At 43.6% G+C, this 17,619-nt stretch overlaps 1 protein-coding gene across 3 annotated transcripts in view; it reads left to right on the top strand.

The window, feature by feature from the left end:
* Positions 1 to 17,619, top strand: part of CAMK2B (calcium/calmodulin dependent protein kinase II beta) — a 295,350-nt gene that overhangs the window by 78,875 nt on the left and 198,856 nt on the right. For all 3 annotated transcript variants that reach the window (XM_027851841.1, XM_027851833.1, XM_027851858.1), the window contains exon 2: positions 5,495 to 5,589. In XM_027851841.1, coding sequence (XP_027707642.1) covers positions 5,495 to 5,589 — 95 coding nt within the window. The remainder of the gene's footprint in view (positions 1 to 5,494; positions 5,590 to 17,619) is intronic.

The raw sequence follows: 17,619 nt of genomic DNA, 5'->3' as shown, positions 1-17,619 counted from the left end.
GGGAGAATGTAGGGAGAAGACAGGAGGGAAGAAGGCCCAGGACAGAGGTGTCATGTTAAGCTACAGTTAAGCAGCATGAGGATATGCTTCAAATGATGATCCAGCAAAAGAGATAGAAGGTTTAATTAGAAAGGTTGAAGGAGAATCAAGACAAAAATTCTGTCACAAAAACCCAGAGAAGGAGAAAGTATTGAGGAAGGGAGATGGTCCCCATTGCCAAATGCTGCAAAGGGGTCAAGAAGGAAGAAGACTGAAAAAAGGCCATTAGATTTAGCTGTTAATGATGTCAGTAGATTCCAGATATTTGGTAGGAGGAGGGAGCAGGGCCTTCCTATAGAATTTGTAATTGGCACTGCCCACCTGACATTTCATGACGTGCCCCCTTTTTTGAATGTCATAATTGGAAGAGACTTCAGGAACCACGTAGCCCAACTAAGTTTCTGAACTAGAAACCCTTCTCTAACCTCTGCAACAAGTGGTCCTCCTGCCTCAGCTCAGAGGAAGTCATTACCTCCTGAGGTTTTTGTGAAACTAGAAGTAAAGGCAACAAGCCTAATTCTTTTTCTGCAGTCTGAAATACCTGAACACTACTGTCATGCCTCTCCCTTCCCCCAACCTCAGTTTTCTCTTCTCTAGGGGAAATGTTCTCCAGTGCCGAGCGTTATTCTAGGCTTGTTTCGTGTATCCAAATCTATTCTGTAGTTAGACTCTAGCAGGGCCATCTCCAGTCATCCTGATCTATATCGTGTCACTGGACCCAGATGGTTCTGTAGGAGAGAGTGAGGCTGGTGACTTTGTACAGCCCTCTCTCACTTAAATGCAATTCACTTGCAAGTCATGACATCACTTTCCCTGATGTCCTGGTCTTCTTCCAGAGCTAAGGACAAACAACAAAAACAACAACCAGTTAGACTCTAAGCACCCTGAAGGCAGGCCCAGCCTAGTCTCCTGCTTATTGTGTGGGTACCCAGTGGATGCCTGGTGGGAGTTTGTGGGTCAGAGTTCATGCCAGATTAATCCTTCCCTGCTTGTGAAGAGTCACGTGCTGTGCTGTGTATGAGCTGCCTTTGGTTCTTGGCCCAGACAGGGCATGTAAGTGCCTGAGGTTGAAAAGATAGACAGATGGGCAGATGGACAGAGTGATGCCAACAGGTGCTCATTCACATGCCTCAAAGGGGATTTCCAGTTAGGTTATTAGTATTGTAGACAGCTTACCAGAATCTGACTCAGGTCTATTCAATTCAGTGATTCACTCTAGGCTAATCTAGACCACATGACCACATGCCTTGTTGTTCTTTCATAATAAAACCATCACCTGAGCTGGACCTGGTTAATCCAAAGTCTCTCCTCTCCTTCCCCTTACTGTCCCCTTGAGCCTTTGTATTTTGATTTAACAGCATCTTCCTGTAATCACCATTTCATCTCCCCGCCACCCTTGTATTTTTAAGGTAAGGTTGTATTGACATCATTTGTTTTTCTGTCATCTAGATTCCCAAATCAGCTAGGTGGCAAAGTAGGTAGAGCACTGGCTTTGGAAGCAATCAGGAAGACATCAAATCTGGCTTCAGACACTTCCTAGCTGTGTGACCCTGAGCAAGTCATTTAACCCTCAGCTCCTCATCTATAAAATGAACTGGAGAAGGAAATGGCAAACTATATTTGATTTCTTTGCCAAGAAAACCCCAAAATAGGGTCACAAAGAATTGAACATGACAGAAATGACTAAACAACAACAGATTTCGAAATATATCTTTCTTTCCTCCTCTCCCAGAAAGCCATCCCTTATAGCAGAGAATAAAAAAGAGAGAAAAATAAAAAAAACTCAGCAAAATTAGCCAACACAATGAAAAAGTCTGACTATATATACAGTTAGGTGGTGCAGTTTATAGAGTGCTGGGTCTGGAGTCAGGCAGACCTGAGTTCAAATATGATCTCAGATACTTACTAGCTTTGTTACCCTACGAAAGTCATTCCTCTCTCCTTTCTTCCCTCCTTCAACTTAACTCAGGTGTCTCCTCCTCCAGGAAGCCTTTATTCATCCTCCACCTGGAACTTGTCCCTAAACTAAAAGTGATCTTTCTCTCCTCAAATTTTCCTAGACCACTTTGAACCTTTCCTTTGTTCCAAATCACATCCTACCTTGAATGAAACTCATTTGTTTTCATATTGTTTCCTCACCAGTTTGACTTCAAGCTCCCTGAGGGCAGAGACTGTAACATTTTCAGTTTTTGTAGTCTCAACGCTAGCACAAGGCCTTAGACATGGTAGGTGCCTAATAATGGTTTGTTGAATGGAATTGAATTGGATCTTCCACTTCGTGATCGTGTCCCCATATGATGGATACAGCTTTTCTTGCCCTCCCTTCCATGGAGTCATGATTTTGCCTCATCTTTCAGGAGTATGTCCCCAAACTATCCTTCTGTTCTATTGAACTGGTACTGACCTGGAACCCTTGATTCTCTCCAGAATGTGCAGCTGATTGTCCATCTGCCCTGACTTTTGGCTGCCCTCTAGTGACCATTTGCAGCATCTGGACCAGGTTTGATCCATGGTTTCACAGATTGGGGTTGGAAGGATTTACAGATTTAGAGCTGAAAAGGAGCCTCAGAATCTAACTCCCTCATTTGACTGAGGATGAAAGAAGAAGTGGCCTACAGCTAGGAGGTGGTGAAGTCGGCGGACTTACCTGTGTGACCTTGGATGAGTCACTTTATCCCTCTGGGCCTCAGTTTCCCATGTAAAATGAGATTAGCCTTCTAAATGACCTCTAGGTTCCCTTAAATGCTTATTGACTGATTGAATTTGGCTGTAGGGAACAGTGGCCTAAGATGGTCACCACTTCCTCCACTTTGTCCTATCCCACTCACTGCTTACTTATCTTACTTGCATTTCATGACAGACTTTTGAGTATTACTGATTTTATTATCCTCATTTTTACAGTTGAGGAAACTGAGACTTGGAGTGGCTTTTGACTTTCCATTGGACACACTAGTTTGATTATGTGTGTCTGAATACAGTCCTATCCTTAGGCTGGGATTTGAGGTTATTGAATGGCAGATTTCCATAGCCTTAGAGTCCAGCTAGGTAAGATCTAGGGTACAGAGGGCAGTTTGGGATTTGCTAGGTTGAGGTCCTGACCTCTGACTTCTTCCTTTTCAGACCCACCTTCCCTAGGATTGGAGGGGGACTTTGTAAAGCAGTTACCTGGCCTTAGCCCTAGTCTTAGAAAGATAGAGCCCTTTGTAGGGTTGTCACTCCCCTATCTAAGAACCAGGAGTGACTACCTCTTGCCTCTAAAATAGAGGCCTTGGGCTTGACATATAAAACCCTTCCTGGTCTGGCTCCAGCCTACCTTTCCAGGTTCATAGCACGTTACTTCCCTTCTAGTCAAAATAACCTACTGCTATTCCCTGAATGGGGCCCTGATTTTACCATGTCTGTGCCCCAACCCCCCCCCCCATCCTTCCTTGAATGTTCTTTCTCCTCCCCTCCAGCTTTCTTCAAGGCTCAATTCAGGAGCCACCTCCCATTGAAGAGTCTTGACTGTCCTCCTTGCTTGTTAATGCTGTCTCTCTTTTCCTCATGTTTTTCCCCCCTAAGAGAACATAAGATTCTTGAGGGTAGGAATTGTTTAATTTTTCCATCTCCGGTGTCAGTAAAGGGCTGAGTACATAGTAGAGGCTTGCCGATTGATTGATAGTATATCCTTATCTGTTGTCATGCTGTATTTCCCCTCCTCCCTCAAGAATGTAAGTTCTTTGAGGGTAGGGACTGATTTTTGGAAGTTTTTTTTTAATGGGGGGGTGGTGTCTTTGCATTCCCAGCATGTAATAAGTGCTTAATAATACTTACTGATTTGTGTTGGTTGCAACTCTCAACATAGGAAGGATTCAAGATAGGATAAGGGAAGATCACTGTGGGGCCTTCAGAGCTTTGGAATGAGAGTAGGGGGATTTTGGGGCACCTGCCAGAGCAGGGACCAAACCCCTGGTTGGTGCTTTGCTTTTCTTCAGCTGTCTCAGTCATTTTGTTGTTGTTGAGTTGTTTCAGTCATAAGTTTTCATGACCCTATTTGGGGTTTTCTTGGCAAAGATATTGGAATGGTTTGCCATTTTCCTTCTCCAGTTCATTTTTACAGATGAGAAAACTGAGGCCAACAGGGTTAAGTAACTTGCCCAGGGTCACATAGCTAGTAAGTGTCAGAAGTCAGATTTGAATTAAGGAAGATGAGTCTTCCTGATTCCAAGCCCAGTGCTCTATCCACTGTGCCACCTAGCTGTTCTTGTCCCAGTTAGGACTCAGACATTTTCTTAAGTGAACCAGTATTTTGGTATGGTTAGAAGTCTAGCTTGGGGATTCTAAGAACCTCAGCTATGCCTGACTCTTCTTCCAAAAGTCCTACCTAGCCTTCAAGGCTTGATTCAAGTCCCATCTCCTCCATAAAATCTTTTCTGATTATTCTAGCCCTCACTGAGTTTTCCCTTCTCTGAACTCTCTTAATAATAATAACCAATGCTTCTGTAGTGCTTTAAAGATAAAGAAAATTCTCATTTGACCCTCACAACAACCCTGTATTTCATTATTTCCCTGATTTTACAGATGAGTAAAATTGATCTTAGAGAGATTTTGTGACTTGCCCAGGGTTGTACAGCTAGCATGTGTTTGAGCCTGGATTTGAACTCTAATCTTCCGTACTTCGGATTGAGCGTTCTATCTACCATGCCAAGCTGTTACTGTACTATAAATCTGTAACATACAATCCAATAACAGTTATATACTATTTTATATTGGTCAGTGTGTGTGTGTGTGTGTGTGTGTGTGTGTGTGTGTGTCTCAGAATCATAGAAATGTCAGAGCTCTAAGGGACCTTAGAGGTTAGCTAGTTTATCCCCTTGATTTTACAGTGGGGAAACTGAGGGTTAGAAAAGGTCGGTGGCTTGTCCAAAGTCAGTCTCAAAGACAGTGGCAGAGTATACTTTGAACCTGTCCTCTTAACTCCCAATCCAATATTTTTTCCATTAGGTCACATAATCTTCCCAACTAGGACAAGGTCTGTATATTACACTTCTATGTTCCTGATGCTACTGGACACATGGCAGGTCATTAGTAAATTCTTGTTGATTAACTTGTAAATGAAGCTAGGCATTCTGGGTGTGCCAGGCTCCTGGGTTTGGTGGTCAGTGCTCAGTGCAGGGCATAAACTCTTGGCACCCCCTACGCTGCTGTGAGGGCACCTTTCCTTTTCTATGGTACATTTATGCTCCCTTACAAAATCCTCCTGATTCTTTGGTCTCCTCCACTGCCTAGGCGCTCTTCTTTGACTCTCCTCAAAATTGACCTGATATGGAGGGGTACCATGGGGTTCTAAGGCAGGTCTGAGTGTCTCTTAATGACAGATTAACCTACTTTCTCTCTCTGTCTCTTTTCTCCCTCCTTCCTTTCCTTTTCTCTACCTCTTCTCCCACCCCCACCCCGACCTGGTTTTTTTCCCTAGGGGGGCTTTCTCAGTTGTACGACGCTGTGTCAAACTTTGCACTGGACATGAGTATGCAGCTAAGATCATCAATACCAAGAAGCTCTCTGCAAGAGGTAGGGCCTTCGAGGGGAAACACTGGCCCTCATTGGGGTCTGGAGGAAGAGGGACCTGGACTTATTGGGGAAGGGGGTGTTAAAGGGCTGGAGGAAGAAGGGCCTGGACTCATTGGGGGAGGGGATGTCAGAGGGTTAGGGACTTGTAAATGATGTGGGATTCAACTGCCTAAATTCCTGCTTAGGCCTGAACTTGATCTCTAGAAGAGAAAGTGAATGTGTATGTACATAGATAGAGTCTGAAACCTTGACCCTTTAGATACCAGGACATCTTGTCCTTCACATGGGGTGGGGATGGCTGAGGAAGTGTGTGAACCATTTTCCTTATGATTGCTATATAGCTAGTGAGTGGAACAATTATTTATGGGTTAGAATGGTATAGGGTCAGCCAAAGGTATCCAGAAGTGGGCTCAGAGGTTGTGCTAGGAGGTAGATTCTTAGCCAGGTTTACCTAGAGGAGATGGCCTCACCCATTTGACTCACTCATTCAATCAATCAACAAACATTTATTAAGCAGTCTAAGATGTGTCAACCAGTTTCCACCCTCAACAAGCTTGCATTCTAATTGGGGGATACAATGCATAAAGGGAAAACCTGGGGTCTGTTAACTTATTTTTTAAAAAATGTTTTGATAACTATATTTCAATAGATTTGATTTCCTTTGTAATCCTGTGCACTTTATTTTACGCATTTAAAAATATTCTGAGAAAGGGTCTATAGACTTCACCAGACTGCTAAATGGGTCCCTGACATGCACACAAAAGGATGAGAGCTAGTGAACTAGGCAGTCATAGGGATTGTGAGCAGAGCAATGGGGCAGTAGATCGTTACACTCTTTCCAGTAACCATTGATTTGATTATTCACTGGGCAAGAGCAACAGGTAGGAAGTTGTGAATATGTGGTACATACATGGTGAGCGAGTAGGCAGAAAGATGCTTCTGCTGGTTAGGTCCAGAAGTTCCAGGGGGCGACTGGATGCATTGGGAACCATGGTCTGAGGGTAGCTAGATAGGGTGGGTTAGGTGAGTTTTCACGCATTCATTTTATAATCAGTTTAGTGAGTCCCAAAACTGAATGGATTAACTGGTAGGGAGGCATGTTGTCATTCTTCTGAGTGTTTGTCCTGGGAATGCTTCTGGCCAATTCTTTATTATCCAGCAGCTGCTGCTTTCACTATGAATTATTCAGACCCCTGCTTACCTTATTCCCAATCACAGTCATGCTCCACTTTGGGCTAGACCAAGGGGTCTGAGCAGTGACAAGGCCCTGGATTGGTCATATTCTCTTGCCTGTTTACCAAGTGTTATTCATTTTTGGCAGGGATGGAGTTTGGGTCAAAGGGTTAGAACGAGGATTTGAGATGAGTAAGGATTCTGGTTAGCCATGTGCTCCCTCTATTAGTGTTCTGTAGGGTGTTTTGCTTCTTTGGTCTCTGGTTCACAAACCCTATCTTCAGGATGCAGGCAGTTTGTGAATCAACTGAGGCTCTGATAGAAAACCATCCTATGTGTGCCCTTGTCGGCAGTTGAGTGACACTGTGGACTGTGTGCATGTGTGTGTGTATGCATGTGAATGCGTGTGTGTGTATGCGTGTGTGTGTGTGTGTGTGTGTGTGTGTGAGAGAGAGACAGAGACAAAGAGAGAAAGAGAGGGAGAGACAGACAGACAGATATACAGAGACAGAGAGAGACAAACAGAGGTAGAGACAGAGACATAGACAGAAATAGAGACAGAGCGGCAGAGAAAAATGTAGAGAAACAGAGACAAAGACAGAGATAGAGAAGAAAGACTGAGAAACAGAGACAGAGATCTACATAGAGAAGCAGAGTGGGACACTCAAAAGAGCTTTGGATTTGGCATTTCTGAAGAGTGGACTTGGATGTGAATCCCAGCTCTGCCCCTTATGACTTTGGTGACCTTGGGCAAATTTCTTAACCTCTCTGGTCTTAGCTTCCTCATTTATAAAATGAGGGATTGGGCCAGATAACCTCTAAGGTCCCTTTCAGTTTTAAGTCTGCGATTTTATTTCTAAGACATCATGGTGTTATGGATAGAGGGCAGGCTCTGGAGTCATGAAGACCTAGGTTCAGATCTTACCTCTGACACATACTGGCTGTGTGGCCCTGTCTAGGTTACCTAACCCCAGGCCAATTCTCTGAGATAGTAAATAGCAGAAAAGTTGTTGGTCTGCATTGGTGGCAGGAGTTTTCACACAATGAGTCTTCTTTACTGATGAACTTACCATGGAGATAGTGTCAGGGGTTAGATGTGAGGGATCCTGGCACAGAGAAGATAATCTCTGACCTCATCGAAGTGCTTTATGGGCCCTGCTATATGTGACTGTACACAGTGTTCAGGGGGCTTTAGGAAATACCCTTCATCAAAGTTCACAGAGCTTTATTGAAGCCTGCCTTGGTCCCTGGAAGGGGCAGATGTAATTAGCACCAGCACCCAAATATGTGCTCATCCAGGAGGATTTAATTTTGGTACCAGAGAGCTTCCATAAATACAGTGTTCCAGTTGCTCGTTGAATTGTTCAGTTAGAATTTGAGTTTAGAGAGTGTGGTGTTATTTCCCTAGGTGAGTGGTGAGGGGAAGGAGCTCGCAGAGAACCTAGGGGAGGTAGGGTGGCGTGGACTTGAATGCAGATTGCTTGGGAGAGGATCTTGGTGAAAGACCTCGCACTTTGCTTTCAGTGTTTCAAGGGTCATAGGCAGTACTGACCTCCTCCCCTTCCCCCAGGGCAGGTCAGCTTTCTTCTTGCATGCCCAAAGCATGAGAAGCTCTAGCAGATGACTCCTAGGTGATCTGAAGCTGCTGCTCCTGCAGAGAATTTGAACTTGCCTTTGGCAGAAGATGGAATCATTGAGTTACTGGATGTCAGTGCTGGAAGGGACATTTGAGATCATAAAATCCAGCCTTTTCGTTTTGCAGATGAGAGGTAATGTGATGTAGCAGATTGCGTGCTGGACAGAGGCAGAAGGTCCAGGCTAAATCCTCCCTTGTGTACTTACTAGTTGTGGGCAAATTGAGTAACCTCCCTGAGCCTCAGTTTCCTCAAAATCACTTTGGGTGCTTGTCCATTTCAATTCAGTTCATCTTTCTGTTTCCTTCTCTGTAAAATGAGGGAGTTGGATTTGTTGGTGTTTGGTGTTGGTGTTTTAACCTACCTCTGAGGTCTCCGGCTTTAAACCTACAATGACATGGCCCATCCCAGGATTTTTTGTGGCTGTGGTCTTTGGCTATGCTTGTGGTCAATGAATCGGCTTACTAGCCTTGTCTCCATGCCCCAATCTAACATAGGTTATTATGGCTGGAGGAGGCAGCTAGGAGGCTCAGTGAATAGAGCACTGGGCCTGGAGTCATGAAGACCTAAGTTCAAATCCAGGCTGAGACCCTTACTAGCTGTGTGACCCTGTGCAAGTCACTTAACCTCTGTTTGCCTTAATCCACTGGAGAAGAAAATGACGAACCATTCAGCATCTTTGCCAAGAAAACCCCATATGGGGGTCATGAAGAGTTGTGATTGAATCAACTGAACAACAACAACAGCAGTAGAGCTGGGCTACACCTGCATTTTATCATCAAATGTGGCTGCAGGATATCTCCTCATACCTCTCATTATACCTGACAACAATTTGATCTTGAGCAAGAGCCATCTAAAGAAAAGCTTTTAGTTCAGTTCAGTTCAGCAATTATTTATTAAGTACCTATGTTCTATTAGGTAGGGTCTCAGGTACTACAAAGAGAAAACAAAACACATGCTGACCTCAAGGGTCTTACATTCTACTGGGGGGAGGCAGTACATAAACAGAAAAGTTCACACAAGATAATTTGCAGAGAGGAAGAATACTGACAACTAGAGGGATCAGGAAAGGTTTCCTAAAGAAGGTGGCATCTGGGCTGATCCTTGAAGAAAGCTAGGAATTTGAGGAGGTGAAGGTGATGAAGGCATGGGAGACAGCCTGAGCAAAGGCATGGAGGGGGGGAGATGGCATATCAAATAATGTGAAATGGAGTCTGTAGAAGGGTTGGCCTTGATGAAGAGAAGAGCTGCCTGGAACAGAGGAGGTGCACACATGATAGCGCATCAACCAAGGAGGGATAAGACAGCACAGCAGCTCACTTTTCCTTTTCTGTAGGCTTTTGTTTAACACGTTGCCGATTTTGGGGTAATCCCCTGTGGCAGGAAGCTTGACTACCAGCAGGCTCCCCTCTCTGACTTTTCCCTGGACTTTGGGTCTCTTCATGCCAACAGGAATGGAAAAAGAAAAAAAAATATTTTGATTCAGTCAGCAACTGGGTGTTTTTCTTTTCCAGGAAGATAAGCTCAGATGTGACAGGTTTTTCATTTTCTCCCTGAGGTTCTGCTTAATTAGGTCTCAAGCAGAGTGGAGGAGGAAAGGAGTTTTATTGCTAAGAGCTGTCAGGAGAGCAAAGCCATTTCAAATTGGGGCCTGATTTGATGGGAGGGGGTGGGCGGCCTTCAACTAATTTCAGCAGGTGGCAGGGAGGTGCCAGTATATATTTAACAACTGGATTACCAAAAATACAGGGTGACACACTTTTAAGTTTATTCTGCCTTTTTTTTTTAAACATTTTGTCTGTCACTTTCTTACGTCTAATATAATCAACAAAACAGTAAACCAAGCCCTGGTATGTAGTGTCTCCTGCTTTCTAAGGTGTGAATGCCCTGAACAGTCGGCTCACCTGAGCCCATTCAGGCTGACCCTGGCACACCCCTGATTGATGGTAACCTGTCCAGAAAGACATAGAATTTCTTAGGTAGAGTGTCTGTCTGGTATAACTTCAGGGGCTTCTATATTATTGTGAAATCATATTTTACTTGGATTTAGGTTAAAAAAATCAGTGTGTCACCTTTGAAAAATTCCCTCAATTACCTGCACACTACAGAAAAGCGTCTTTAAACAGGTGTAGCTGGAAAGAGAGTAGGATCTTTTTAAGAAAAGGAAATCTGTATCAGAGAGCAGATGGATTCGAGATGGTTGCTATGGAAACAATTAAATGAAAATGTTATTTTTCACTATCCCTAGCCAAGCTGTAGATCAGAAGGGAGAGGCTTTGAACCAGGCTCCAAAAGAGGAAAACAAAGACAGGTAAAGACTTAGCTGCCAGAAAAACTGATAATTAAGGGGAAAATATTCTTGAAAGGGCTTCACACATTTAGAGGGTGACTGCGTGATGGTTTCTTCTTTCTCCTTTGCCATGAGGTGAGAGAGGATACAAGGAAGGTAAAGGACACACAGTGGGGGCCTTCTGGTGAGCAGGAGCCCTAGGAAGGTCAACCAAGGCTGCCCCTCTGGTTAGCTCCACCAGCCTAAGAGGAGTGAGCAGGCTGTCTGTGGATAAGATGAAGAAGCGATTCGGTGGTAATGAGATGCTCATACCATGAGAGGGATGTGGGACTTAGAGCGATTGAGGAAAAACAGCCCATTAGGTCTCCTATCTTATGCTCACTCTGGGGCATATGCTTACTGAGTGGAATGCCAGGTGGAATGACCTGAGGGGTGAAACGTGCAGCCAGAACCAGATTAAAATGTAATTGGGAAGTATTTAACAAAATAAATAGCGATATAGTAGGACATAGATAATATTACTTTTTGAAATTAAGTCAGTATGTAGCTTGCAGGGACATTTATGTACAGTCTAGTGACACACCCCATTTCCATTTGAGTGTGACACCACTGACCTATGCTATTTAACTTGTTCTCTCTCTCTCTCTCCCTCTCTCCTTCTTCACCCCCCTCTCCCCCCTTTTCCTCCCTTTCCCTTTATACTCTCCCCCCCTTTCTCTCTCCCCACTCCCTTTACCATCTCCTCCTTCCCACTCTTTCTCCCTCTCCCTTTCTGCTCTCTCTCTCCCTTCCCACTGTCTTTCCTCTCTGTCTCTGTCTCTTTCACCTTCTTCCTCCCTCACCCTCTTTTTTTCCTTCTCTCCTCCCTCACTCTGTCTCTCTCCTCCCCCTCCCTCCACTCCTGTTACCCCTTCTCCCCCTTCCCTCTCTCTGTTTCATTCTCTTTCTGCCAAGCACATATAGTTGGATTTGTGTAAGTTAAATGTATCATGTGACTTTATTGTACTATAACACAGTGACTTCCCTTCCTCCCACCCCCAGGTGACTTTTATGCCCTTCATGTCCATTCTGGAACTTAGCTTTCTATTCCCTCTTGAGGTGGTGTGAAAGGTCATCTTTTTCTTTCACTCCTCTTAATTAGGACTTCAGTAACTAGGAATTTGCTGTCAGTTTGAATGACTGGCTTTTGGCTACTTCCCAAGGTTGTTGTAAGGATAAAATGAGGTAATATTTGTAAAATGCTTAGCACAGTGCCTGGCACGTAAGAAGTACTTAACAAAATGCTTGTTAATTAATTGGTAGTCATTCATTTATTTGCTAATTAATCTGTCGATTAATTCATTCATTCACTTGTTCATTCTTCCATCAGTCAATCAACAGGTGTCTATTAAGGGCCTGCTGATCAGCTAGGTGGTGCAGTGGATAGAGCACTGGGCCTGGAGTTAGGAAGACCTGAGTTCAAATGTGGCCTCAGCACTTAGTAAATGTGTGACCGTGGACAAACCACTTAACCCTGCTTCCCTCATTTTCCTCATCTGTAAAATGAGCTGGAGAAGGAAATAGCAAGCCACTCTAGTATTTTTGCCAAAAAAAAAAAAATAACAAAACCCAAATAGGGTCACAAAGAGTTAGACGTGACTGAAAAACCATTCAACAACAACAGCATGGGCATGCTATTAAGCACTGGATGAGTGATATGATAAAGATAAGGTATTGTGAAGAGTACCCAACCGGTTAGTGTGATGTAGGACTGGAGTGAGGAAGAGACTAGGGGTACACTTTGATATGACCTGGATTCCCATTCATGCCTCTGTGACCTGCTCTCTGGGCTTCATTTCCAATTCCGCAAAATGATAGTGTTTTATTAGATGATCTCTAAGCTTCTTTGTCATTACAACATTATATGTTCTTTTTTGTGGGAAGGGTCTGGACCTGTGATTTCATTGGTATAGGGAACTCCCAGTGTCTAAATTTTCCCTACTGAAACAGAACAGCAAGTCATTTGCAAATTCCAGTCTCAGAGAGGGTAATTGATTCGCCTAGAGAGACCAGTTCTTCCTGGGCCTCCTAACCTTCTGTTCATCAGGCTGTCTCTCTTTTATGATTCCTGATTTTTAAAACAGTGACAGGCTTTGAATACGTGACATACAAAGATTGGTCAAAGGAAGTAGGCATTTTTTTTCTTTTGCCTGGACAAGAAAAAATTCAGAGTGGGGAGGACATGAGAGCTGTCTTCACATTTTGAACAGTTATTATGTGGAAGATGGGGCAGACTTGTTCCATTCAGACCTAGCAAGCAGAACTAGGAATAATGAGTAGGAGTTGCCAAGGAATAAACTGTCAATATCAGGAAAAAGCTTCTTAATAATTAGGGTTAAGTGGAATGGGCTGCCTAGGTACAGGGTGGATGGCCTCTCCTTGGAGGTCTTCAAGCAGAAGCTGGATGACTACTTGTCAGGTATGTTATAGGAGAAAAGGGAAGGGAATGAACATTTATTTAGCTCCTACTGCATGCACGGCCCTGTGCTAAGTACTTTTTATAAATATTCTCTTGTTTGATCCTTAGAACAACTCTGTAAAGTAGGTGCTATTATTACCCCCATTTTATAGTTGAAGAAACAGAGGCAAAAGAAGGTTTGGTAACTTGCCCAGGGTCACACAGCTAGTACATGTGTGAGCCTAAATTCAAACTCTAGTCTTCTTAACTCCAGAAACAGTACCGGATCCATTGCGCCAGCAGTTGCCTCTCAGTAGGCATTCTTTTCATGTATAGGTTGGCTACTAATGGCTACTAAGGCCTCTTCCAACTCTCAAATTCTGTGATTCTACTTTTATCATTTTTATTTCTTAGCCATCCTGTCCACATAGTCCTGGGGACCTCCTGGGGGATGGGGTATTTGTCTTCTAGCAGCACCCAGCTCACTCTTTATGCCCGAGGGTGACACCTGGCCAATCTGCCTCACTACCAGGAAAGAACCACTGAGAACTTGAATAAAATCAGATGTCGATACAGAATCAGTAGCTCTTGTGTCTGGCCTGAGGCATCCTTGGTGGGATACATTTGATCTGTTTTTAAACTACAGAGAAACTCCCCAGGCATCATTACCTTCTAAGCAACATGGATGGTATTTCTGGGCTTCGTTCTGCCCTTGGGTTTCCCAGCTGATGCTCTCAGCAGTGGCTTCTGCTTTAAAGAGAAGTGGTACAATCCCATTGCTACCCTTGTCATGAGCATTTCCACCACTTGTCAGCTCCTGTCAGTGCCTGTCCTGTGATACTAATGGATATTCACATAGGTCAGTAGGCTTTCCCTCTCCCTCAGGGCACAGCTGATCAGCTGGCTCTTTGGAGCAACCTTCTGCCCATTCAGCAGCACCCACATCAACAGGTACATGCCTGTTGGTGGGATGACTCTGCTTATTGTAAGGCACAGGAATATGGTACTACTACCCTTGTGGTGGCAGTCACTATATTCCTTCATTCGACGAACATTTATTAAGCCTCTGCTACATGCCAGGCAACTTGCTTTGATCTGGGAATATAAAGACAAAATACAAAAATAGTTACTGCCCTCAGAGATCTTGCATTCAATGAAAAGATGCCATGTGTACATAGGTAAGCAAATACAAAGTATATAAAAAATAAAGATGGGAATTTCAGGGATGGAGAGGGTGCTAGCAGCTAGGGAAAAAGGATCAAGGTAGGCCTTGTGGAACCTGAGATGAACCTAGAAGGAAGCTAGGGATTCTAGGAGTTAGTGCTGGCATTGCAGATAGGGAGTTGGGGGGAGCATGTGGGAGCGTGGGGTGGTCTATGCAAAGGCGTGGAGACCAAAGGTGGAATGTTACGTACAGGGAATAGCAAGTCGGCCAGTTGGATTGTAAGGTAGGAGGCACGAAAGGGAACAAGGTTCAGTAAGCTTGGAAAGGTATATTAGAGCCAGTTGTGAAACCTGATTGAAGTGCCAAACAAAAGTGATTGTATTTGATCACCTGAGGCAATTGGGAGCCACTAGAACTTCTTAGGGGAGTGACATGCTTAGACCTATATTTTAAGAATATTTTCAGGAGTGGTCCCATTGCAACTTGTTCCATGGAAGACCAGAACCCTGAAATTTCTGTGAGAGGCCTCTGAATAATCTGTTCAACTATGCGGTTGTCTACAACACCCGAATTTTCTTTCTTTGATCTAAAGGGCACTTAGCAATCACTGAATTCCTTTCACAAAGCCCAGTGCCACCATGATAACTTGTATGCTTTCTCAGAACCAAGAAATTCTGGGCTTATGAGTTATGTGATGAAGTACCTGGTCATTGAATTATAGAATTTTAGAATAGAAAGGGATCTCGACCATCTTTAAGGGCAGCTAGGTGGTGCAGGGGATAGAGTGCCTTGCCTGAAGTTAGGAAGACTCATCCTCCTGAGTTCAAATCTGGCCTCAGAAACTTAACTAACTGTATGACCTTGGACAAGTCACTCAAACCTGTTTGCCCCAGTTCCTTACTGGTAAAAGGAGCTGGAGAAGGAAATGGCAAACCAGTCCGGTGTCTTTGCCGTTAGACACAACTGAAACAACTGAACAACAGATATCTCTCTCGTCTTGCAAATGAGGAAGCTGAGGCCCAGACAAATGAAACAACTTGCCCCAAGGACACACTGCAGATAAATGACATATTTAACTGGAATTCTACAAGGACAAAAAAAAAGATATTGGTCCCTTTTTCTACAAAAATTTTTTTTCAACAAGCAGGGGAATACAAAGACAAAAAATGAACGATCCCAGCCTTCAAAGAGTTTCCATTCTACTGCAAACATACAAATAAATGCCAGATAATTTGACAAGTAGGGGGAAGAGCTAGGGGAGGACATCAGGAAAGGTTTCATCATTTCCATAGTGATACTGAAGTAAAAAAAACAGAGAGCTGAAGTTTTTGAGCCATTTCCACGTGTAGTATTACGGGCTGTTTTCCCTCCATTTCCTTCAATGCTTTCTCTTCTCCCTTACCTCCACTCCCATTCCAAACCTGTTTGTTGGTTGTATAGCTCAAAGGGTCATAGGAAAAACCTGGAAGTGTCTTTAGAGCTCATTGGAGGGCTTCAGGCAGAGGCTCGATGGCCTCTTGTTAGGTGGATTATAGTGGAAATGGCTTCTTTTTCCAGGCTGGCTTGGACCAAATGACCATGGAGGATTGTCAATCAATTAACAAGCATTTATGTGCCAGGTGCTGAGTCCTTCTAATTCTGACATTTAGTGAATTTTGTGATCATAAGATAAGAGTATCATAGATCGAGATTTGAAAGGGACTTTAGAGGTCACCATTTTATAGATAAGGCCCATGATAATGAAGCAACTTCACCAAGGTCTCACATGTAGTTAAATAACAGAGCCAGAATTTGTACCCAGATCCTGGGGCTCCCAATACAGTGCCCATCCCACTACATCACTATCTTTTTTTTTTACAAGCATTTTCCTTTAGGTATATAAGCATGACAGCACTTGGTGCTTTCTGACAGGGCATCAAGCTGCTACTAATCAGTGCACAGGGGGAAATTGACTTTGCTGGGTATTAAATGGTCCCGGATTTCCAGTCACCTGGGACCCTCCATTCCTGCCAAATTGCATAGAAAATGCCGAGGAGCTGGCAGCAGCTCTGGTTGCCTCTGTAGCTAAGCAGCAGCACTGCAGTCATTGTCTGGTCCAGGCCTCATTGTTTTTAAGCTTGCAAATTACAGTCTCCATTTCCTTTCCCATTCTTTTCCCAAACCACTAGGGTTTGGGGGAAGGAGTGTTTGGGAGGGGGAAGAAACGAAACAAATGCCATGGGTTGGTGTCTGCTGGGGTACAGTCCTCGAAATCCAGACCATCCCTTGTCTGTTTCCTCTTCTCTCCAATGTTATGCTACTATAAAATATTTATCATCCTGGGTGTTTGCAAACCCAGCCCTGTTTGGCTACAAGGAACACATTGATATTTCTTTTCCTGACTGTATTTCTCCTTTCTTCAGCTGTAATTTTTTAAAAAAATGTTTTAGTAATGCTTTTTTTTTTTAGATGTTACTATCACTTCTCAGTAATCCCTACCCCTCAAACACGCACACACGCGCACACACACACCTTCTCTCTTCTTTTAGTTAGAACAAAAAAACCCTGACACATTGGCAGGAGTGTGCTAGTAGATATTTAACAACCAGCTGTCTGGGGGAGGGGAGGGGCAGGAATGACGTCTCAACACACTTTTCTATTCATTATTAATGTCTTCTCTGTCACTTTAAAAAAATCTAAATAATTAACAAACCAGTAAATCAAGCCCCGATTTGTAGCGTTTGCTTATTTTAGACATGTAAATGCTCACTCTGAAAATTTAGTAATGGGTTCTTGCCAGCCACTTTGAGCCAGCTCCTGTGCACCCCTGCACATTGTTTATGTCTTTAGCAGAAGGATGGCATTCCAGGTGGAGGAAGGAGTGCGAGCTCAGAAATCCCAGACACTTTTAAGATGTGTGATAACCTGCAGTATAGACTGGGGCGGGGGGGGGGGGGGCATTTGCAAAGAAGTGACAAGTAAGGCGCTTCCCTCATTCTACTCCTGTTGTCCACCACCTGACAGCCCTTCAAATCTCTGAAGACTTTAGGTGAAATTTTCCTCAAGCTTTTTATATCTTCTTCCTATATCACTTCTCGGAATAGGAAGTTCTGTGACTTTATAGGTTAATGAGTATTTCTTTTATTTGATTTAAGCTTATTCCTCTCAGGCTTTAAAGACTTCCCCAATTATTCCACATGGATCCCGTGTTCTAATAGTTTAGGATTTGGTGAATTTGTTAAATTTGTTTCATCTGTATTTGTCTTATCAATCTCTTAATGATTTTATAGTTTCATGTCATATCCCCTCTTAGTCTTTATCCTTTTAGAGGAGAGCCATTGTCTCAATTCAT

This window comes from Vombatus ursinus, unplaced genomic scaffold, assembly GCF_900497805.2.
Source record: "Vombatus ursinus unplaced genomic scaffold, bare-nosed wombat genome assembly UNPS02000580.1, whole genome shotgun sequence".
Classification (NCBI taxonomy): domain Eukaryota; kingdom Metazoa; phylum Chordata; class Mammalia; order Diprotodontia; family Vombatidae; genus Vombatus; species Vombatus ursinus.
Note: the sequence above shows the minus strand (reverse complement) of the source record. Positions and strands in the feature narration are given on the sequence as shown.